General features: G+C 40.4%; 1 protein-coding gene across 1 annotated transcript in view; it reads right to left on the bottom strand.

The window, feature by feature from the left end:
• The window catches only part of tenm3 (teneurin transmembrane protein 3), a 339790-nt gene that overhangs the window by 175833 nt on the left and 141015 nt on the right, over positions 1-22942 (bottom strand). The window contains exon 6 of the mRNA XM_030056695.1: positions 18871-19138. Coding sequence (XP_029912555.1) covers positions 18871-19138 — 268 coding nt within the window. The remainder of the gene's footprint in view (positions 1-18870; positions 19139-22942) is intronic.

Below are 22942 nucleotides of genomic sequence, written 5' to 3'. Positions count from 1 at the left end.
GTGTGTTGTATTTAAGTATGACTTACAGTAACAAAAGCATAGACACAAAGAGGCTAAATGACTGTAAAATGACTGTAACTAATGTGTGCACTGTAGCTGTATAGCTACTGTAGCTGCCATGACTAATGTGTTGGCAACAGACAACTAGAAAGCTATAGCAACAGCTCGCTCTCTCAATAAAGTCAATACATGTCAGCAACTAGTGATACACACACATACACACAAATACGCGCACACACAAGTTGGATGTTTTAGAGACAGAAAAAGAGAGAGGAACTCAAACAGCCTGCATGGTGCGAAGACCCTTATTCAAAATGTGTGTGTGTGTGTATAAGCAAACACAATAGAGAAGCCACAGAGTAATGCTATGGAAACAGGGGCATGTAATTCACTCTTAGTAGGGATGTGGCAGTAAATAGTACTCACAGGTAAAGCCTGATCAAAGGAACAGTGAGCTCCCATTTTAGAGTAAGGTAACATGACTTAAAGTGATAGTTCACCAATTATGAAAAAAAAAGGAAGCTAACAGTTAGCATTTTTGGAGCCGGTGATCAATGATCTAAAAATGCTCTTCTGTGCTGTTTGTTTATGTTGTTTTCAGGATGGAAAAAGATGGAAAAAGCTTCTAATAGCTGAAATCCTTGAAATCCACTTAAAACTTCTCAAGACCCACTACTTCTCCTGTCTGGACTACATGATTCGAGGGAATCCATGATCAGTGGCAAGCCTTATCTAAATGGAATGAATGAAGGTACTGGTCCACATCTAGGTTTCTAACAGCAAAGGAATATCACCATTGTTGTTGTTGTTGTTGCCGTTGTTATTTTTAAGTCACTGTTTTAAAATGGTGGCAAATCCTGCGTGTGTGTGTGTGTGTGTGTGCATACGTGCATGTGACTGACAGCAGCACCTGACAATAGTGTTTGGTGTCTGCTAACACAACAGGTGTGTGTATGTGTCTGAGCGAGAGTGAGTGTGTGTCTGTGCACATATGCTCAATTGTCAGATTGCACAGTGTGTGGCTATTTGTGTGTGTATTCGCGCGCGCATGTGTGTGTGTGTGTGTGTGTGTGTGTGTGTGTGCGTGCGTGAAGGGATTATCACCTCTGAATGAGAACATTCACACTCCACTGTCACTCCTCACCCCATTCTCTCTTCTTTTCATCTTAAGAACCCAATAAATGCCCACACACACCTCTGTCTGTCTCCCCCACTCCTTCTCTCTCTCTCTCTCTCTCTCTCTCTTTCTCTCTCTCTCTAAACCCTGTCTAAAAGTATTGACCTCTGTGATTTTCTGCAGATTTTCTTGTGCAACAAATTAGTTATTAACACATTTAGTTCAAATCAATGCCAAGTCCTTCTTTCTATCAAAGTGGAGTGGAGACATAGGAAATCAATGTGAACATCTTAAACTCCACTTAAAAATACATCAGTTAGAAGTTTACAATTTGCCACATGCAGCGCCTACAACAATCCACCATTCTGGCAAAGCTAGAAAAGAATGGCTAATTAATTGGCAAAAAATACAAAACTGTTTTAGTGAGACAGGAAGAGTAGATCTTCGCCCTCCTTTCCCAGCAAGAGGAGTAATACATTTTGTCTCTTGTAAAAATTAAAATCCAATTGTGTGTAGCTTGACAACTCTTTTCTACTGAGCAACTAATAGGGCTACAGGGCATTTTCAGTTAATAGCAATACATTTTTTAGCACTGCAATAAGCCCTAAGTTGCTTTTTTCCGGCTAGAATTTGAAGAGTGATGTTAGCCAGCATAGTTTAGTGTCTTCCTTCCCTTTGCGCTATCTTCACCACAGTGAGCGCTAACGTGTTAGCATGGAGCCTGCTATCACTCAGTAGGAAGGACACATGGATGACACTGTGTGTTCTCATCACGTCACAGGGAAAGAGAGGAGAGAACAAGAGGAGGAGGGGGAAAATGAGGAGTGGATGAAACTGATAGGAACAAGGTGGACAGGAAAAGAGGTGAGAGGGCTAGAAAAAGGGAGCTGATGGAGGTGGAGAGGGGTATGGGAAAGGGAACAGAGGAATGAAACAGGTAAATATACTAACAGCTGTATTTGGCATTCAAGATGGAAAAACTTATAGCTGAGAATGCTCTCTCTCTCTCTCTCTCTCTCTCTCTCTCTCTCTCTCTCTGTGTGTGTGTTTGTGTGTTTTGCCATGCCATTCAGATTTATTCCCATCATTGTAAATATTTGTGAAAAACTTGTCTGCTCACGAACAGAGATACACTTACCAATGAGAGAGAGTCATAGAGAGAATGAGAGAGAGAGAGGGAGAGAGAGAGAGAGAGAGAGGGGAGGGAGAGAGAATAGTATATAAGGCTGAGGTATGCAGCAGTTGGTGAGTGTTTAGTCTGCACAGATTAACTATAGACTGTATATGATACCACGACTGTGCATGCACATGCACACACACATTCACACACATGCACACACATGCACACACAGTCAGTATGATACCATGTGTGTCTGCAGGAATGCGGAGGGAGACACCGCCATTCTTTGAATAGTTGAAGGGAATGATGATCCAAAGAAAACACAGTGAGCTGTTATAGACGGACCACATGACACTTCCAGCTCCCAGCTGGGCTCAGACTGACACATGGGGCTGATGCTGCTCTTTTATTAAACAGCAGCTCAGGTTTAGACAGTGTGCTCCATTTCTGATATGATGGATATGACGCAGTTTGACTGATTGCACTTACTGTAGAAGAGATCAGGACTGTATACGAGGCCCTTAACCTCTTAATACCTGACTACACCTTACATTTCCCCTTATATAGCTGCAAAGTTTAAAAAAAAAAAAAAAAAGCATTTTTCCACATTGTAAGACAGTGTCACATCCATATTGTCTATCTGCTGGTTGCAGCTTCATTGAAGCTCCATCACGCTGATACTGAATGAAATATTCAAAGCCAAGATGCTATTGTTTTTTTGTCTGCAGCCTCACATCAAACAGGAGAGATCTACATGTCTTGCGCAGGACTTTATACACATGTCCTTAGAATTCAGCAGGGCGTGTTTGGGATCTTTGGAAACCTTAGGATCTCAAGTAGAATTTAAAATAAAATTCTGTGAGTGTGAATAAAGCTCAGCCATGGAGCAATGAGAAATCCACTCATGGGAGCAGCATGTAGTGAGGGGTTAACCTGAACACATTCTGATGAGACATGCTGATCAGAGGCTGTATTACAGAATCCTCCTGTCTGAAGGACCATATTGGCGATTTTGAATGTTTGGCAGAGAGGTTGTTTCACTCAATTTCAAGTCATCAAAACACAACAGTGCTGCTGCTTTTAGGAAAACTAATGTGGACGACTTTATTACACTGAATACTGGTGTGAGGAAAGTTTTAAGTCTCCTAAAGTTAATTTTCATAGTAGAATGAATGGAAACCAATGCCTTGGAAAAAAGTCTTCTAAAATACGGTTACCTGCTTTGGGAAGAGATTAGCACATAGGAACCAAAACCACAGAACCAGAACCTAACTACCATCTGAAGTCCTATCTTATCTTACTTCATCACATGGGTTATCAAATTTTATGTAATTATATATTCTCAAAGACACTTTTGTTTAGCTTTGGGTTACAAGCAACAATATAGTCATTGTTACTGCTGTATCAGCTTAATTACAAGACATAACTAACATCCTAACCCAAATTGCCTTGATTGCCAAACAGTTAAGATGGGATTTTTATGTTAAGTAGTTTCTGTAATGCATCCCCGGATCCAGAGGAAGCAAATGTCCAGCTCTGTCTAATGATCATTATTAATTATTAAATATTCATTAATTATTTGTAAAGTTGCATTTCATTATTCAGGGTTTCAATGGAGAGTTTTTGTGTCCCATGTTGTTCCAGTGCAGAGTATTCACACCTGTTTTTGGGATGACAACTGACAATTTCAAAGGGCTAGGTTTGAGTATTAGCACAATATATCATCTATCAGTCATTTTGTGACTTCTGGTTAAACCTTAATTCTCAGTTTTACTTTACTCTTGCAAACTACTTTTATTTCTGGTTTCTGGTCATGAGTAATTTGCTCCTGTATCATAAAATTATAGGGATGCAAATACTTGCCAATCACAGATAAAATTTAAAATAGATCCAAGCATTAATTTCTTATAACATATATGAAGTTTTTAGTTTCAGGGGAATTTTTTCTTGATGAAGAAACCCTACATCTAACTTGCTGAAATGTGTTCAGAAAATGGGAAACAGTGAGAGGACCTTAAGGTGAGCTCGCAAAAGTGAAGACATGTTGAACATGTAGGTCAAAAACATTTCAGAAATTAACCTTTTTGTTTTCTTGGTCTTAAATGTCTCTTGATCTATCTTTATGGCATCAGCATACTTTTTGATAACTGATTGATGTTATACTTTGTCAAACGTGGCTGAACGCTGAAAGCTTTGCAAATGTCTAGGGGATTTTTTTTCCCCTTTAAAAACGGGGAATATTGAAATAAAAGACAGATGCTTGAAAGAGTGACACCGGCTGAGAGTTGAGTGAGGAACTGGTATTGCTGATGAAATACTGGTTTCTGTGTGTTTCAAAGTGATCAGTGCTTTATACTTGAAACATGACATTGTTTTGAACTTGGATTTAAGACCAAATGAAACAATGATGAAACCAGACTGGGAAAAGGCATAATACTGGAACAAAAAATAGCTGATCTTGAAAACACACTGTAATTGACTTATTAGTCATCATTGAACAACAGACCATCTCTCCATCCCTCATCCATTTGTCAATCTATCTGCCACCTATCTGGAGGGATGTCTGCCCTGTTCACTTAAAAAAAAAAAAAGACAAACTGATGACGACATTAACTTCACACTCCTTAAATTGCATTATTACTCGTACTCCCTCTTTAGAGACAGCTGATTTTTTGACTGACTAGTTTGTCAGGAAGATGGAAAGGTAGATTGCTTTCTGAAGAGAAATAACTCAAACTGAGGACAAGAACTCTATTTTTAACTCACATGCACTTTAGTATTACCCCAACATAGCTCTTTTACACTTATACTTTTTTCCTTCATTCATTCATTCATTCATTCATACTTTTCATATTCCATTTTAGTATATCTGTGGCCAGCCAGATCTACTTTCCAATTCAAAAAGGAAAATATTGGGGGGACACAAGGGGGCACAATGTGCAAGTTTTCCACTTTGGAAAATATGTGAGTTATACTGCAATTCAGCCTTTTATTTGCTAGTATTTAATCTGGTCAATCCTATGTAAAGTATCCAAGACATTTCAAAACATTTCAAGTCCATTAGTGAGTCGGATGCCAAAAGGGAACGGAAGGAGAAACCATAACAAAGGCTCAACACCAACACTGGCCTCACCCACCCATCACGGTGTGCAAACAAATGAGCTGTCCAAGGAGGAGGACACAAAAGGGAAAGACCTATATGCTACAACCGATACCTGAATTGAAGCCATATCACAGGTGTTCACCCTGCAATCTCTTCGCTTAAACAAAAGACTGAAATTAACACCAAGAAGATCACAGATTTGGAGTCAGCCACTACTAATACATCAGATTTGACTACCACTTTGGAGACGGAGGTGAAATGGCTTTGGAATGAGTTAAAGGGGACACAGAATAGATGTGACAGTCTGGAGGGTGTCTCATGCAGACACAACTTGAGAATTGTCGGGATCAAGGAATCAGTGGAAGGCCCACACCCAACAGATTTTATCACAGGGCTGCTCAGAGACACCCTCTCCATGGATCAGAGGCTCTTTTTGGACCGTGCACACAGGTCATCATGCCCAAAGCTCTGCGAAGGCCAAAGGCCCCATGATTTCATCATCTGGGTGCATTTTTTCCATGTCAAAATGGAAATTTTATGCAGAGCCAGTAATGCCACATTGGAGATTCAGTTTCTCTGTCTACCAGGATACTATCCCCACAGTGGCAAAACAACGCACCGTCTTTGGAGATGTTAAGAGGCAGCTGCAAAATCAAATGTAAAGTATGGAGTGTGCTTCCCCGCCCAACTTTGGCTGACACATGGTGGGAGAGGTCACTATTTTGACATTCCAGAGACAGCTACAGCTTATATACATTGCCACATCAAGAAACCCTGAATTCTTTTGACACCAACTGGCTCACCAAAGGGGGATAACAATGTAAGCAGAATTGACTTGACTTGTCACGAATGTAAAATGTTGCTGCTTTGTCGCTTTTTTGAGTGCTAATGGGTGAAATAATAGAGCCTAGTATGTATCACCCATAATGAGGGCATACTACCCAGTAAAAGACACAGATATCCACTCTCCTTTGAACTTGATTTAGCAGAAAGAAGATTTTGTTTTATTGCTGATATTATTGTTTTAGTTACTGTATGTTTTAATGAGAGCAGCGCAGTTTATAATACCGGCTTGCCTCTGGCATGCAGAGAGACTGCGATACTTTATTTCGAAAGGCTTTTACAAGGAGAACAAGAACCCTGCTCCTGTGAGGTACCGGGTGCAAGCACTGGATACGTTCTGCACCTTAGTTGGCAGATGCTCCCACTGGAATGAACACCTGCAGTATGAAGACTTCCCATAGACTCTATTTATACTTTTAAGTTAATCATACAGTGCTGAGGACAAATGTTGCTAGGTGTGGGAAGCATTCATTTATCCCCTTTCTCTCTTTCCTTGTTGCCTACTTAATATATCTGTAAGGATAACCAAACTGCTATTTTTTTTGTTTACCAGACCAGATAGACTGTGATTCTGGATGATATAGTCAAAGACAGAATGTCCTCAGAGATGGCTACATTGGTGAATGTATACGCGCCCAACATTTTATCAATCCATTTTTCTTAAGCTGAGTAGTGCAGATGGTGTAGCTGTCATGGGCGGAGATTTCATTCTGATACTGGGCTAAAATATGGTCTGCTCAGGTGATTGAAACGTTACAAAAACTAAATCAGCAAATGTAATCAATAAATTTCTGAAGGATTATGGCTTGTGTGAGATTTGGAGGTTTACACACCATAACAATAAAGAATACTCATCTTGCTCACCAGTGCACAAGATTAGACCATTTTCTTATTTCATCATCAATCAGACATAGGGTCATCACTTGTGACAACTTACCCCAGGCCATATTAGATCATTCTCCTGTCTCATTAGCAATTCTTCCAAAAGAACAACCATCTTTTAAACAACCCTAAATCCTAAATCTGAGGAATTTATATCTTCACAGATCCACTTTTTTCTAAAAACGAATACCGCAACTGCATCCTGTCCTTCTGTTATTTGGAAATCCTTAAAAGCATGCCTGAGGGGTCAGATAATTTCCTATACATCCAGGAAAAAAAGAGTTATGTAAACATTTAGAAGAATTGGAATCAGAAATTAAAAAGTTAGTAGTTAGTTGTATCTATCTATCTATCTATCTATCTATCTATCTATCTATCTATCTATCTATCTATCTATCTCTAGCTATCTCTATCTATCTATCTATCTATATATATGTATATATATATAGATAGATAGATAGATAGATAGATAGAGATAGACAGAGATAGATATAGATATATAGATAGATATAGATATAGATACAGACACACACACACACACACACACACACACACACACACAAAGGAATCCACAACTAATCCTATTCTTGGTCACTCAGTGAAGATTTAGGAGGATGTTCATAAATATATGAGACATCCAATTTCTATTTCCCCCAAGACACCCATTACACTCAACAGCTATCTGCCGTTAGCTTTAAGAGATTACTGCTTTGGGGTGTGGGCACAGGAGGGCATAAAAAAGACAGAGGATCTATACTAGGGGGACACTTTGATGTCTTGGGGACTTGAGAGATGCTTATCAGATTCCAGCCACACATTGTTTCAGATATTTACATATAAGACATTTCATACAGTCCAAGCAGAGAAGCTCTCTGGATAGGCCCAAGTACTCCAAACTAGAGTCCTTATTACTCAAGGCCAATCCAAATAAACATATATTGCAAATAAAAAAAAAAATAGTAACAATAATAATAACTGAATATTCTAAGGTTAACACAATAGCACTAAAAGATTTGCATAATCTGATTTGTGCGCATTCGTTTATATGCTTATTTTGGAACTTGTCTTATTGCGCGTTGGAAGTAAAGGCAGAGATACAAGCAGCCCAGGGGTTCCAACTAATGAGGATATTTCACCAGCATTTGGATTCATATCACATCCAGGTAACAACACAACACCTATTTCAAGTTCAATTTTGTCTTACAAGGCAAAGTGAATATACAAAAAAACGTGTATGGTACAATCAGTAGCAGTAGCAATTGGACAATCAACGCAGTAGGCATACAGTACACTGTATTGTTTATGTTTTGAGGGTGTGTGATTCATGCTTTAACCCTTGAAACCTGAGCAGTTAACTTGTCATCTTGAAACATAACAGAAGATTCACAAGAAATGAGGAAGTTAGTACTTAGCAAAAAAAGTACCAGAAGATTATCCCCACAAAAAAAAAAAAATAAATAAAAAAAAAATATATATATATATATATATATATATTAGGGGTGGGTAAAAATATCGATTCATCAATGCATTGTAATATCTTTTTTCACAATTCAATATCGATTCACAAAAGCCTCTGAATCGATTCAACTCCAAAACCAGTAGGGGGCGCGGTGAGCAACACCTCCGTGTGATTCACGTTGTACGGATGGAAGCCCCACTGTACACAACAACAACATGAAAGCCAGTAGCAGCAGCATTAAGTCGGCGCCTGCGACTTTAAAATCTGACGTTTGGGTTCACTTTGGATTTAGATGTAACCCCGGAACACAGGTAACAGACGAGAGTCAAGTCGTAAACTGTGCCAGGCAGTATTAAAGTAGTGCAATAATACCACGAACCTGCGCAGCCACCTTAGCCGACACCATGCCGATGTTATGCAGCAACCTGTGGCTAAACCAAAACAGATGCAACTCCACACATTCTTTTAAGCATTATTACACGAGAGGGTGTGCTTGATGCTAACGGGCGCATCACTGAAGTGACAATAATGACGGTCAAGCACACCCTCTCGTGTAATAATGCGATTATACAACTATTACCAAAAAACTTAAATGTATAATTAAAATGTGTGTGCATTACTGTGAGCATTTCGCTCTCAAAATACAGATGTTTTTTGCCGGTATTCTCTCCGTTTCTGCGGAAATACATGAGATCTGACGTTAACTAGTCCTTGTCAGCCAACCAACTTGGGCTTATCATGTTTTCTAGACATCGTGATTTCCCAAAAATAAATAAATACCTCACATAGCAAAAAAAAAAAAGAAAAAAAAGAAAAAAAGAATAGAATATAGAATATAATAGAATATCCGCTGGAAATTTTTTTTTTCATGGACTGATAGTTATACTTCTGCCAACTTCTCAGTCATTTTTAATCTAACAGATGCCGTGACAGCGACTCACCAACACAGCTGATTTTTTTTTTTTTTTTTTTTTTTTAAATCTACAACCAACTTATATGAGCAGTTATATTTAAATACAGGCTACTGCTTTCCAGTGTCGGCGCCATAAAAAACATCTATCTTTTAATTAACTCACCGGCAGATATTTATTTCAGCTGGGGGTGTGTCACTCCAAGTTAACGTCGGCAGCAAAAATTATTTGTGCATTTCGACTTACTGCAGAATCGATATCGAAGTGTTTAAATCAATATCGAATCGAAATCGAATCGAATTGTTACCCAAAGAATTGAAATCGAATCGAATCGTGAGGTTCTTAACAATACCCAGCCCTAATATATATATATATATATATATATATATATATATATATATATATATACATAAATAAATAAATGAAAATCCAACCCCCCATCTTCCAACTTGGGTTCGAGATGCAGACGCCCTCTCTTCTTTTAAGAGTAGGATTAAAACCTTCCTTTTTGATAAAGCTTATAATTAGGACGGTCTCATAGTTATGCTGCTATAGGCCTAGACTGCCAAGGGGCCTCCCGTGACGCACTGGGCTCTCTCCTCTCTCTCATCTCTCCCTTCCTCACATATCCATATTCCATTAATGCATGTTACTAACTGGCCATCTTCTCTTCCCCTGTAGTTTTGTGCTCTCTCTTCTCCCTTCTCTCTTCCTCTGTCGCTTTCAAAAGGTATTTCTGGCTCTGGAGCTGTAGAGTCTGCATCTGCGATGGCAAAACACCTGCTGCCCACCCATGATCCTGACAAACACCCACTTCTGCATTATGTATTTTAGTTGTAATTAGTCATATTATAACTACTCTAATTATTAGTACTACTCAGGCCTGCAATCATCACACCTGTGATTATCATTCTAACTATTCTCGCTATTATTGTTCTGACTTCTATTGCTAATATCAGAAGTTTTATTATTATTGCTATTAGTGTTGTTACAATTCTACTGTTGTTGCTACACTATTATTATTGTCATTACTGCTATTATCACCACTGTATTACTATCAGCCCTATGTTGAACTGCATTGTTCTGTGTCCTGTTCTACGTCCTCCTCCCTCCTCTCTCTCTCCCTCTCTCTCTCTCTCCATCTCTCAACCCTTCTGGTTGAGGCAGATGGCCGCCCACCCAGAGCCGGGTCCTGCTCATGGTTTTTGGCCCTGTTAAAAGGGTTTTTTCCTCACCACTGTCACCCTGTGCCTGCTCTTGGGGGAGATTTCCGTTCATGGTAATGCATATCTGCTGGGTTTCTGTGAAGCGCCTTGAGATAACTTTTGTTATGATTTTATGATATACAAATAAAAATGAATTGATTTGAACAAGAAAAGTAGTAAAACATGATTGTGAAACATTACTGTAAAAAAAAAAAAAAATACACGGAAATTACAATTGTTTTAATTATATATTTCAGTTTAAATTACAAGAAAATTACCAAAAAGTCAGAGGCTTAAATAAAAGCTTTCAAAACAAAGGGCTCCTGGAATTCAAAGAAAGAAAGAAAGAAAGAAAGAAAGAAAGAAAGAAAGACAGACAGACAGAAACGACCAACAAACTTGTACTGTCAGCCGTGAGGGCGTTTGAATTCTCCTCCAACAGCAGTGCTGACTGGAGAGTCCAGCAAAGGATGGATGTGTTTGATTTGCCATGCAAGGGAGCGCCTGCAGGTCACACTGCATTTATTTTTCAGCTCCAGACCTCCAACTCAGACTGTGATTTCTCAAGCCATCTCCAGGCTGGCTCACAGCTTGTTTGATCTCTATGTTTGTCTGAGTATGCTCGTGTGTCACTGCATTTCTTACACATACACATTCATACCCCACCCCCCACGTCACGTGGGGGGGTGGGGGGTTAGGGTTGGAAAAATATTACACACATTTCTCCATCACTCTCTCTCTTTCCTTCTATCGGTGACAGGCATAACAAAGAGAGAGAGAAAAAAGGCAGAGAGAGTGAAAAAGAGAAGACTATAAATTGTCCAATGAATTGAAGGTCAAGGTTAAAGTCAGCCCCATAAACTGTTTGTGTGTGTGTGTGTGTGTGTGTGTGTGTGTGTGTGTGTGTGTGTGTGGACAGTGGTGGGACAATAGGCCTTTATAAAGCCGTCAACATGACATTACACTCTGCTGGAGAGAACAGTGATTTTCAGAACAGCAGAGGAATGCACAGGGTGAGAGACACTGCAACAAAGAGAGAGAGTGAGCTACAAATTGCTTGGTGAATAGGGGATTCAAGGTTCAAATTAGCTAATAAAGCCTGGGTCATGCCTGAAAAGACCATGCTCCCAGCTTGGGATGCTCTCTGGTGTTTTAAAAAGACAATTCCACCCAAATAATGAATACTCCACTGGTTTATTCTGCTGTGTAATTCTCAGAAAGAATAAAGAGCTGAAAACATATTCTTGCTGATAGAAAAACATGGTTTTGATGGTATGTACTGAAACTAAAGGGCCTATATTTGTGCCAGTGTATGGCACACACAGTGTGCTGCATGCTGTGTTCTGAGTTGTGCTTGCTATGTCCATGTGGGTGTTTCACTGTGTAATTACATTTGAACTAATAAGTCTGTGATTGTTTTCTGAAATGCTCTTTTTTATTTTGCCCCCATGGGAAGTAGTTTTGGTGGATTGCCATGACATTTGTTGACAACATTCATGTTGGCTTGAGGATACAACCTGGCAATTTTGGTCACTCCATGACCTTTCTTCAAGCACCACCAGCAGGCCCGGGAAGGCATTGGCATTTGAAATAACCCGCTTGTTATCGGATAAAAATTAGCCATAAGGCTAAATCTGGTACATTTACAGTCATGCTCATTAAGGCACATTATTCCATTTTAAATACACAAACTAAACCAAATTAACAGTCAACAGCTTTTAAGTTGACCAATATCTTGTGGAAGGTGGAAAAGTGGAAACAGCATTTAAACCATATTGTGCGACTTAAACACTGCATTGAAACGAAGGATCATAATTTTAGTGAAAACACACTACGATATGAGGCATAATGGCAACATTATAAAGCATTAGTGGAATTAACCCCTTGCTGTTCTGATGGCCTGCTGGCAGGCTTGGCCAACTTACTGTCTTTCAGAGGTTGTAGAAGACTTGTATCCAATGAAACTACACAACCTAAGGAATCAATTGATGTCAAGTAGGGGAGACTGGGGCTTCTTGTCACAAGGGTAAGTTGTCACACTGTTAATATTTTAACAACCAGAGGGTGCCACTTAAAAGCTACATGGTCTGATGTCATATCCTGTCTGGGAAAAGCAAAGGACACTGTTAACTGAGGTGAGCATCAATTTACCATTTTTCACATATTAAAGTAAGTATTTTTTGTAATAATCTGCGAATAGTTAAAAACCTTAACAATTACACAATTGCGCTTGGTAATGGAGAGGATAAAGTGTATTATTATACTTTTGCCAATGTCCTGCTTTAAACTAACTTTAAACTATAGCTAACATTAGCCAACATGGCAGTTTGGGGCAACTTGTCTCAGTGCTTTTCGTCACATGTGACAACTTACACCAAGTTGCCAATAGGCTATACATAGACACAGAGGGCTCTAGTTTCCTGGCGCAGCGCGGGGTGGCGCAGTGAGGCGAACCCCGCGCAGAGCTAGTTTCGACCGGCGAAACGGCAGAGGCGGACAGTCTCCAAGTTTCGCAGGCGGAGGTTCGCCGAGATGGGAGTGGCGGCGCAGCGGGGGGAGGTGCCGACAGATTCGGCTTGGCGCAGTGACAGTTTCGTGCCAAAAGGCTTCGCCGAGGTGCGCCAAAAGCTCGCCATCTGAAACCACATCTACTTTCCGCGCAAGGCGGAGCGGAGCTGGCGCAGTGGAAGTTTGGCTGGCTGGTGCACATCACCAAAACCTCACAATCAGCACAAACGGTGCCAATCTCCTTTGATCTGACATCAGCTGTGACGGGACAGTTGATATGGAGATATATGTATGTGCTGATTGTGATCGTAGCATTGAATAGTGTTTTTTTTTCGGTATTTATTGCATCGTTCATGTGCCTGACATTCCGGAAGCCTGCCTGTGAGGTTTTGGTGACGTGTCCGCACTGCTCGCCGGTCTCCGCTCCGCGCCTGTCTCCTGAGCTCCGCTCTGCCTGCGGCAATAGACCTCCATGTCAGCTGTGTAAACTTTCATTACGCCTTCGCGCAGCGCATTTTAAAGGCAAGAACAGGGGTTCATTTGATTGGTTACATGTGAATCGGCTGTGTCAAACCCACTCCACGCCTTCTCTCCTCCCTTGCGCCGGTAGGAGGGACGGCGGAGTACTTGCACCACCGAGAACGGCGTGCCAAACTTGGAAAATCCGCCTGGCCACACCCAGTTGGCGAAGCGCATCTGCGCTACGCCCCCGCCTCGCCTGGTCTGCGAAACTAGCGCCCAGAGAGTCTGCTTATCAGTGCATGACATAGAAATATTGAATTTTTGAAGCTTTTTAAAGAAAGAAAGATGGAAGGAGGCGAGGGAAAGATGGCCAGGAATTATAAAAGAAAAACGCAAAATGGCAGCCCTGCACTTAACATGATGCTGAGGGCAGTAAAGCAAGTGAAGTTGGTAAAAAAAAACAAAAAAAAAAAATCAATCAGGAGTACAACTATTATAACATCAACTGCCATACACTTGCTCAATACTGTAAGACATTCACTGCAGCTGAAATTGAAAGTCAGACAGCCATCCCAATTACTGTGGTTGGGTATAAATCTCCACATCAGGTTTTTAGCCCAGAGTTGGAGCTGCAGCTTGACAAGTACCTTATGAGGTCAGCTCACATCTATTTTGGTTTGTCACCAACTGAAGTGAGAAAGCTAGCTTATGACTTTGCAGTGGCACAGGAGTGGCAGTTTCCACCAGCTTGGGCTGAAAAAGAAAAGGCCAGAAGCAAGTGGTCCGCATGCTTCTTAAAATGGCACCCTACACTCTCTCAGAGAGCCAGAGGCAACTAGCCTTGCTAGGGCAAGTGCCTTTAACAAGGAGAATGTCAAGTCATTCTTTGACAATCTGGACAAGGTGTTAGGCAGACATTCCCTGGGACCAGGGGACATCTGGAATATGGATGAGGCTGGTGTGATGACTGTACAGAAACCAGACCCACTGATAGCCAGGCATGGGTTTAAATAAGTAGGGTCACTGACATCTGGTGAAAGGGGTGCCCTAGTGACGCTAGCTTGTGCTGTCTCAGCAACAGGGAACAGTATTCCCCCCTACTTTACATTCGCTCAGGTGCACTTCCATGATCACTTCCTCAACAAGCATTTCGTTGAACATGCCAAGCGTTCAAAAGAAAAGGCAGCTTACTACTTCTGGACAACCACAGCTCCCATCTTTCCATTGATGGACTAAATTTTGCGAAAGACAGTGGCATCATTATGCTGTCATTTCCCCCCATTGTTCACACAGGTATCTGTTACGGGCCAATGTTTACGGGCCAATGAAAAAGCACATAAACTCAATGTGTGATTCCTGGATGAGAAACAACCCAGGGAAAGCAAACACAATTTACGACATCCCTGGAATTGCGGCACTTGCTTACCCTCTGGCTGCATTCCCAGTGAATATTCAGTCTTGCTTACAGGTGACAGGGATTCAACCTTACAACAGGAATGTGTTCTTGGAGACAGAATTTGCACCATCCTATGTCTCAGATAGTCCCTTTTTGGACCCAGCCCTTCCATGTCCCAGCTCCAACCCAGCTCTTTCAGACCCCAACACCAACCCAAACCTTCCAGGCCCCAACACCAACAAAGCCCATCCAGACCCCAGCACCAACCTGGCCCTTCTAGGCCCCAGCACCAACCCAGCCCTTGCAGGCCCCAGCACCAACCCGGCCCTTCCAGATCCCAGCACCAGCCCCGCCCTTCCAGGCCCCAGCACCAACCACCAATCAATTCCAGAGGGCATTTGGCCATACCCATAAGCTGTCCAAGAAAAGTAGCCTGCCAGCTAAAAAAACAAGAAAAACTGCTATTCCCACTGACACTCCAGGGATAGACACTTGAGACTAAAAGGAAGGCGCAAGGTAAAAAGAATCTATTCCCAAAAAAAAATGCAGGACAACCAAATCTAATATACCAAAGAAGCAAAGGACAGGCAAGAAGCAGAAGGCAAGTGTAAAAAGACTACAGATGCCACTTCATCAGATGAAGATGAATACATGTCCATGGTTTGTGTGGGTGGAGCCATTTAAGAACAGCCATCCAGGAGAGAATTGGATCCAGTGTGTGAACTGCAAATAGTGGACTCATGAAGACCGCACCCTGGCAGGGGAGTTTATTTGTGCCAGAACTGTGATTCTGAAGATGAGTCTGACTAGTGAGGTTGGAGTCCTGGTTCAAGATTTGCTTGAGAGCTTAATACATTTCATTTGAACTTTTTTTTTTTTTTGACATTATTTTCTAGTTGAGTTTTGAATTTGAAGTTTTAAAAAAGTAAAAGAAGATGAAGGAGGCACTTAAGGATGAAAGGCAGGCACAAGGTAAGAAGAACCTATTCCAAAAAAAAATGTGGGGGATCCAACCCACCACACCAAAGAAAAGGAAGGAAGTTATAGGAAAACTTCAGATGCCTCTTCATCAGATGAACATATGTGCCTGTGCCTTATTTGTGTGGAGCCATTTGCAAACAGCATGTCCAAGAGAGATTTGAATCCAGTGCATGAAATGCACCGTGGGCTCAATAAGAGTTAAGATCTGATATCTTGTTTCTTGTTCTGAAATAATTTTCCAGTTGTCGGTCCTTCTATTGCCTATGTTCAAGGAAGTTCAGTGATTAATAAAACACTGTGTTTCTGTTTAGTGTTTCTGAATTTTAATAAAAAATAAATAAATAATACAACATTAAACTGGTTGTTGTTTAATTTGCTGCAAAATCCAGTGTGACATCTCACCCCACATAGTGTGACTTACCTGCTGATGGGGCAATGTGTCACATGTGTGCACAAACACAATTTAAATGCCTATAAATCTTTACTGAAATAAGATATGAAAATGACATGAATACAAAATACATGCCTGAGACTTTGTTCTTTCATTTGGTATGCAGATTTTAACAATATGATGCATTGATCCCAAGATATATAAAAGAGTATGAAAAGTTGACAGCATGCCTCGGTCTCCCCTATATCATGCTAGGTTCTCATCAAGCGGACTAAATATTACTCCAAAGTTAAGCTAAATTTTGGCAAGAGAAAAACTAGCATAGCTATTTTCATTCAGGATGCATGTTCTAGATATTTTAACAGTAAAGGGGGAGTTTTGGATGAATTTCCAGGACAGACTGCTGCTATCCAATCACTGATGAATGTAGTTATTACAGAAATATCCAAATGTCAAAAGGTTTTGATACCAAATCAAAGCATTAATTTTTCTGTGGTGTTCCTCAGTGTCTTGGTGTCTCAATGTGGTATTTTGGAGGGACTTTTGGCCAGTTTTATTAATTCTCAAGAGGTCAGAATTTGTTAAATTTTGCACCAAATCAGATGGTATCAACCCAAGAATTACTTTTGCAATTGCAGCATTTTGTGACACATAATTGAGCATGAGAATGGCTATCGCTTTCCTGCGATCATGATATTCTGTTCCTTATGTACTCAACATAACTAACTAACTAACTAACTAACTACATATATCAATAAATAAATAAAAAGGGGGCTAATCAAAACATGTTAATTACAGATTTATGACTATAATAATTTAACACACAGTGCTGAGCTACATATCAAATTAATCTCAAGGTTCCCAGCTTTCAGATGATGTCAGACCATTTCTATTTGGCATTTACTGCTAACCTTTTATTTCCCCCTGAAGACCCCTCACTAAAATGGGTCTAATAAGAAAGGGCTGCAATCGTAAGGGGTTAATCAATCAATCAATCAATCAATCATACTTTACTTGTCCCCAGGGGGAAATTTGGTAAACATAATTGTACTCAAAATAATCTGTTACCTACTAGGAGGGTACATTTGACCTGTACTACTGCTACTCTCTAACCTACTAGCATTAAAACTATTATTAACACTTCACTATATTTACTATGTATTCACCGCAGAGACACTCACATACGAAAAACCATGCCAACAAAAGTCCTGTGTTGTTGGTAATGCTACTAAGTACTTGTAGTAGATTAGTAGAGGTGGGAAGATATTAATGTTGAAACGATTTGATGTTATATTTCAATTCCCGCATTCAGTTGGTTGTTTGTGTATACACTATTTTGTTACACTGTTAGGCCCTACTACCTTCTAGGCTTTGTTTAATTTTATTATGAGGTCTGTACCAGAGGGTGCACTGGCTGAATTAATAAAGGTAAAAACGTTCTGCTGCAAGACAGAATGTGGTATTCTTGTTGCGTGGCAGGCACATGAATTGGTGAGTGAAAAATACTGTTGTGGCACTTAAGTCGTTCAGATAAAAATGCATGACTCAGTGCTGTAACAATTTGAAATTGTCTCTAAATACGGAAAGCAAATGACAAGGACATCTCTGAATGCACACAGGCAGCTGTCCATTCAAAGAGGTAGAGCTCATTCTTGTTGGTCACGATTCTACTGCCTGGGAGCGTCTCAGTTTTACCGCTAAGTGTGCCATCTGCATTGCTGCCCCTTGGCTTTATTCTGTTCACGTTTATTAGTGTAAGTATCAGTTGCATGAGGTGAGATTAGTCAAAGTGTGTGGTGTGGCACATGTGGGGGTGCTTGTTGTGGGTTTGGACAAATATTCTATTGTCCTAACTGTATAGGATAGCATATGTACTTTTGGCATCATTGGTATATGATGGTTTAAAAACTCTTTATCTACTCTATTACTATAGTATCTCTTCCACTGTTACACACTTATGCTTTCCATGAGCATTTAGCATAGCAAAGTACGTCATGATCTGGGGAGTGTATTTTCAACAGCAGTGATGCTAGTGAAATTCTATACAAAACCCTATTTGTGACAGTTAATATGTATGACTGTGTTGCTCTATCTGTGACTATGCATTGTCATTTCGATCATGAAGGTGTGTTTCAGCAGAAATAGGCTGAATATAATTTGATAAAAAAAAAAAAAACTGCAATGGTGAGCCACCAATGGCAGGGAAAAACGCCAACACTCTCTTAACTGTAAGTGAAACAACAGATTGACCAACCAACACTGCCAACTTTGGATGGCCCCTGCTATTGCTAGCAGAGCTAAAAATAAATAAATAAAATTTCCCACCACTATGTGTAGCTTCCCCCTCTTGCAGCAGCCAACTTCAGACAGTCGAACAACTCAGTCAATTATAAAAGTGCAGACTTGTACTTACTACAGCAACATTAGAATACATAGAAAGAAATCAAATGGACAGATAGACAGACACACAGACGGCAAATTTCTTAGTTTACCTGGTTTCCAGAGGCACATTGCTGCCTAGCACCCAGCTGTCTTGCAGCGGGACGCTCTCGGGGGGCGTGGTCTGCAGCTCGGCTGGTGATTGGCCGGCCGCGGGGGCCGGGCTTCCAGTGGGAGGGGCTAACTGCCGCGTTGAATTGAGGGATTGGCCAGCGTGGTGCGTGGAGCTCAGGGACTGGTTGAGAGCCGTCACTGAGGGCTGCTGGCGGTGAGGAGGTGGGACAGGAGGCAGGGTAGAGCCGTGATGATTGGGCGGTTGCTCTGTCAATGACAGGAGAGAGGTATGTTAAGATGGGATAGGCTTCCCTCTGGTAGGTGGGATGCTGCATTGTGTTTATGGCATTCCATAATGCATGAAGAGTGAATCACTAGCACACTAGCAGAAAACCTCAGCTGCACCAGCCTGTGGGGACTGAAACTTTTAGGCATGGTCACACCCAGTCAGTGATGTGACAGCAGAAACCAAGGTAAATACATGTTTAAATTAATTAATTATCATAGTGGAATAATTTAATTATTCCACTATATACAAGACACCAATGCTGCCAGGGGTTCAGTATAATTTTACTTGTTCCATTGTTGTTATTAGTACCGCCTTTCTGGGCAAGATTTACAGCAAATGTAAAGTTCTTTGGTAAGGAAATTCATTTATAATTAAGAATCCATCTGATGGCAAACATTCTGGCCTTGAAATCTCAGGCAGGCGAAGATGTTTTCCCTCACATTCAACATCATTTAAGACAACTAAAAGAAAGACACATATGAAAAGATAAAAGATAATGTGGCTGTCAAATAACAGTGTTCTCCCTCTGTGGGCTCTGATGCTAACTGCTATGCAAATTTCAGTGTGATGGCAGACTGATCATGGCCATGTGCTGCCCACTGAGCTGTAACACAACACCTAGCTCAGCTTAGCGAAGCAGGATACTGACCCGTGATTGGCTGCTTCATCTTATTAAATATGTAAAAGGATGACCTGGCTTCAACTTTTTTCCTGCTGTTTTTTAATGCTGCTATGCTTGTTTTCTGTCCTCAGGGTGCTTGAGAGGAAATGAATGACAACACTGGTATTTGATTTGCATAAAGTGCATGATGTCTCTGTTTCCCAGCCCTGCTGTTATTTATTCTGCACAACCGGCCTCGCTAGAGAAAATTGAAAGCTAATAGAGAGAAGGAGGGATACGTGAGGGACTGGAGGGATGGATGAGGGACAGAGAGGCTTTCTTTCTTTTCGTGGATGAAGTGATTTCTCTATGATCTCTCCCTTGCTCACTCCATATGCTGTATTGCTGGCTTAGTAATTGTTCCACTTATATGAACCTTCAAGGCTAAATGCTGAATCTCTATCTTTCTCAAACACACATAAACACACACACACACACACACACACACACACACACATAGCAATTTGTGTTTGTGTGATCAAAATCTCAATGGCAGAGAGACAGGCAGAGAGATTTATAAGTTTTGCTGACAGATATACAGCTTTCTTAGTGCAATAAATAAACTCAGCCACACACACACACACACACACACACACTCCTGTCTTGTCAGGAAAGATCAATGTAAGCTGTCGTGTTGATCTGCCCAAAATGTGTGTTTTGTGTATGAGTATGTGTGATGTCATGGCAGTATATAACTATGAGTCAGAATATGCTTGCTTTTTCTCACAAAAGTTCCGAAGTGTGATTTTGTGTGTGTGTGTGTGTGTGTGTGTGTGTGTTGTCTTGTTGACATTGCAAGCTTTGTACATTAATTTGTGTATTGAAAGCACATAAAATGGGCAATGGCCAAAGCTGTTAAACGCTCTCACTGCTTTCCCTGGAAAAAAAAAAAACATCTCTATCCAAACTTTTACACCAGAATGTCACAAAGGAAAAGAATGAATAGGGGGAAAAGAAGGAAAAATAAAGGAGAAGGGGAGGAGAGGAAATGAGAAAGAGAAGGGAAGATGAAAGGAAAGGAGAAGGGCATTGAGAGAAGGAAAGGAGGAGACAGAGAAGGAAAAGGAAAAGAGAAGGAGAGGGAACAGGAGAAGGATAGAGGGGTCCTTGGGGGCCTGGCTGAGCCCTCAGATTACATTCACAGTTAGTCTGTGATCCAACAGCCAAAGGAGATGGATTAGGATGGACAGCTGGGGCTGACACACACACACACACACACACACACACAGAGAGAGAGAGGGAGAGAGAGAGAGAGAGAGAGAGAGAGAGAGAGAGAGAGAGATGCATGCAAGTAAATGTAAGTACTACTCTGTAAGTACAGCCAGCAAACTCAGTTTTTGAAGAAACATCCGGTTCATTTTTCCTCTGCTGACACTCACATGACTGCATCATTCTGCAACACAGGCTCAATGACTTTGTTTGGTCTCAAGCCGGTAAAGCATTTTTTACATGTGGACAACGGGCATCGTTGATGATTTTCTGAAAGATTTACTGAAAAGTTGCATTACAAAATGAGCACTGGACACTAAAAGTGCTCTGTGAAACACAGGGCAATCATAATAAAGATTTCTGGAATCTGATCCAAATAAGTCAATCAGTTAAGTCAAAGGTGTTTGTTTGTTTGTTCCTTTATATTCAAAGTGAATATAAATCCTATTTTATTCTATTGGCAAACCAACATCAGTTTCAGAAAATATGTGTAAGTAAGATAGGGCATAAATCATGTTCTGAAAACAGTCCATTCCACAGGAGTCCTTGGATTGACAGCCCAATTGCTGCTGGACAATCAGCAAGGCGGTACAGACATGTACACACACACGCTCCAGCATTCCTTCCTCGTCCACACACACATTGGACATAAACCAATAACAATAGAGGAAAAGGGTAATTTTCAGCTAGCTTTGAGGAATGTGCATTCTTTCACGAGAAAGAAATGGACCAAATCAAGAGAGAAGACACGAGACAGGCGTATAAACTGTAAAGAGAGAGAAAAAGAAGGCCACAGACCCACAAATAAGAGAGATAAAGCTATGCAAAGCAATGAAAAAACAGTTAAAATTGGCAGAGTGAAGAGAGTGGAGATGTGAGGTTGGAGTTACTGAGAAAAGGCTGTTTTTTCTCTCTGCATGGCAGATTTGATTTTCCCTGTTTCATTCTATAGTTGCACACAGTATACTGTAAAATAGACGGGTTAAAAATAACACAGGGAAACTGACTTCATGGCTCAGTAGCTTTTATTATGATAATTGAGCAAAACTGACCCTGTGAAACCACTGCAGAACTTCAGGAAAGCAGGAAGTAGCATTAGACAATGAGTTTTTGAAAGTCATTTCGTTTTCTTTCTTTCTTTCTTTCTTTCTTTCTTTCTTTCTGTTTTTCTTTCTTTCCTTCTTTCTTTCTTTCTTTCTTTCTTTCTTTCTTTCTTTCTTTCTTTTATATCTTTTATGCAGCCGAAAGATGGCATTTTATGCCAGTTTTAAAAACTTGCGAAAAGAAATCACTGTTTAGACTCCATTTAGACCCTCAAATTCTAAACTGAAACTCAAGATAATGCTACTAGTTATATTGCTCCTCCTGCTTATATTATTACTACTACTATGGTAAGAAGAAGAAGAAGAAGAAGAAGAAGAAGAAGATTTTCATGCATACTTGTGTGTAATCTGATCAAAATGTCCCACTAGAATCACTTCTGGCTCCCACTAACAGCCAGTGTAGTACTGATCAATTCTATGATAAATATGCAGTCAATCAAAGGGTAGCATATACATGAACTATGTCACAAATTGAACTGTATCATCAGAACAGATCACATCAGACATGGATAAGGCTGACTTGCTCATGATCAAAGAGTTTCTTGAGCTTTTTAGTTGTGTATTTTCAAGAGGGCCTTGAAATAATAAATAAATCAGTTTTTCTGTTCTTGGATGAAGATTTATCTGAATTGTTGCATAGCATAAAACGTCTGTTTTTTTATTTATTTAATTAATAATAATAAAAAAAAATCACATCATCACACTTGTCTCTTGAGGCCTGTAGTAGTTTCCTCAATATTCCAGCGGAAATGAGAGTCATAGGAAAAAAAGCAGACGGGAGTAGACAGGAGGAGGTGTGATGGATGTCA

The sequence above is a fragment of the Myripristis murdjan genome, chromosome 1, assembly GCF_902150065.1.
Source record: "Myripristis murdjan chromosome 1, fMyrMur1.1, whole genome shotgun sequence".
NCBI classification, from domain to species: domain Eukaryota; kingdom Metazoa; phylum Chordata; class Actinopteri; order Holocentriformes; family Holocentridae; genus Myripristis; species Myripristis murdjan.
This window is presented reverse-complemented; position numbering and strand designations above follow the sequence as displayed.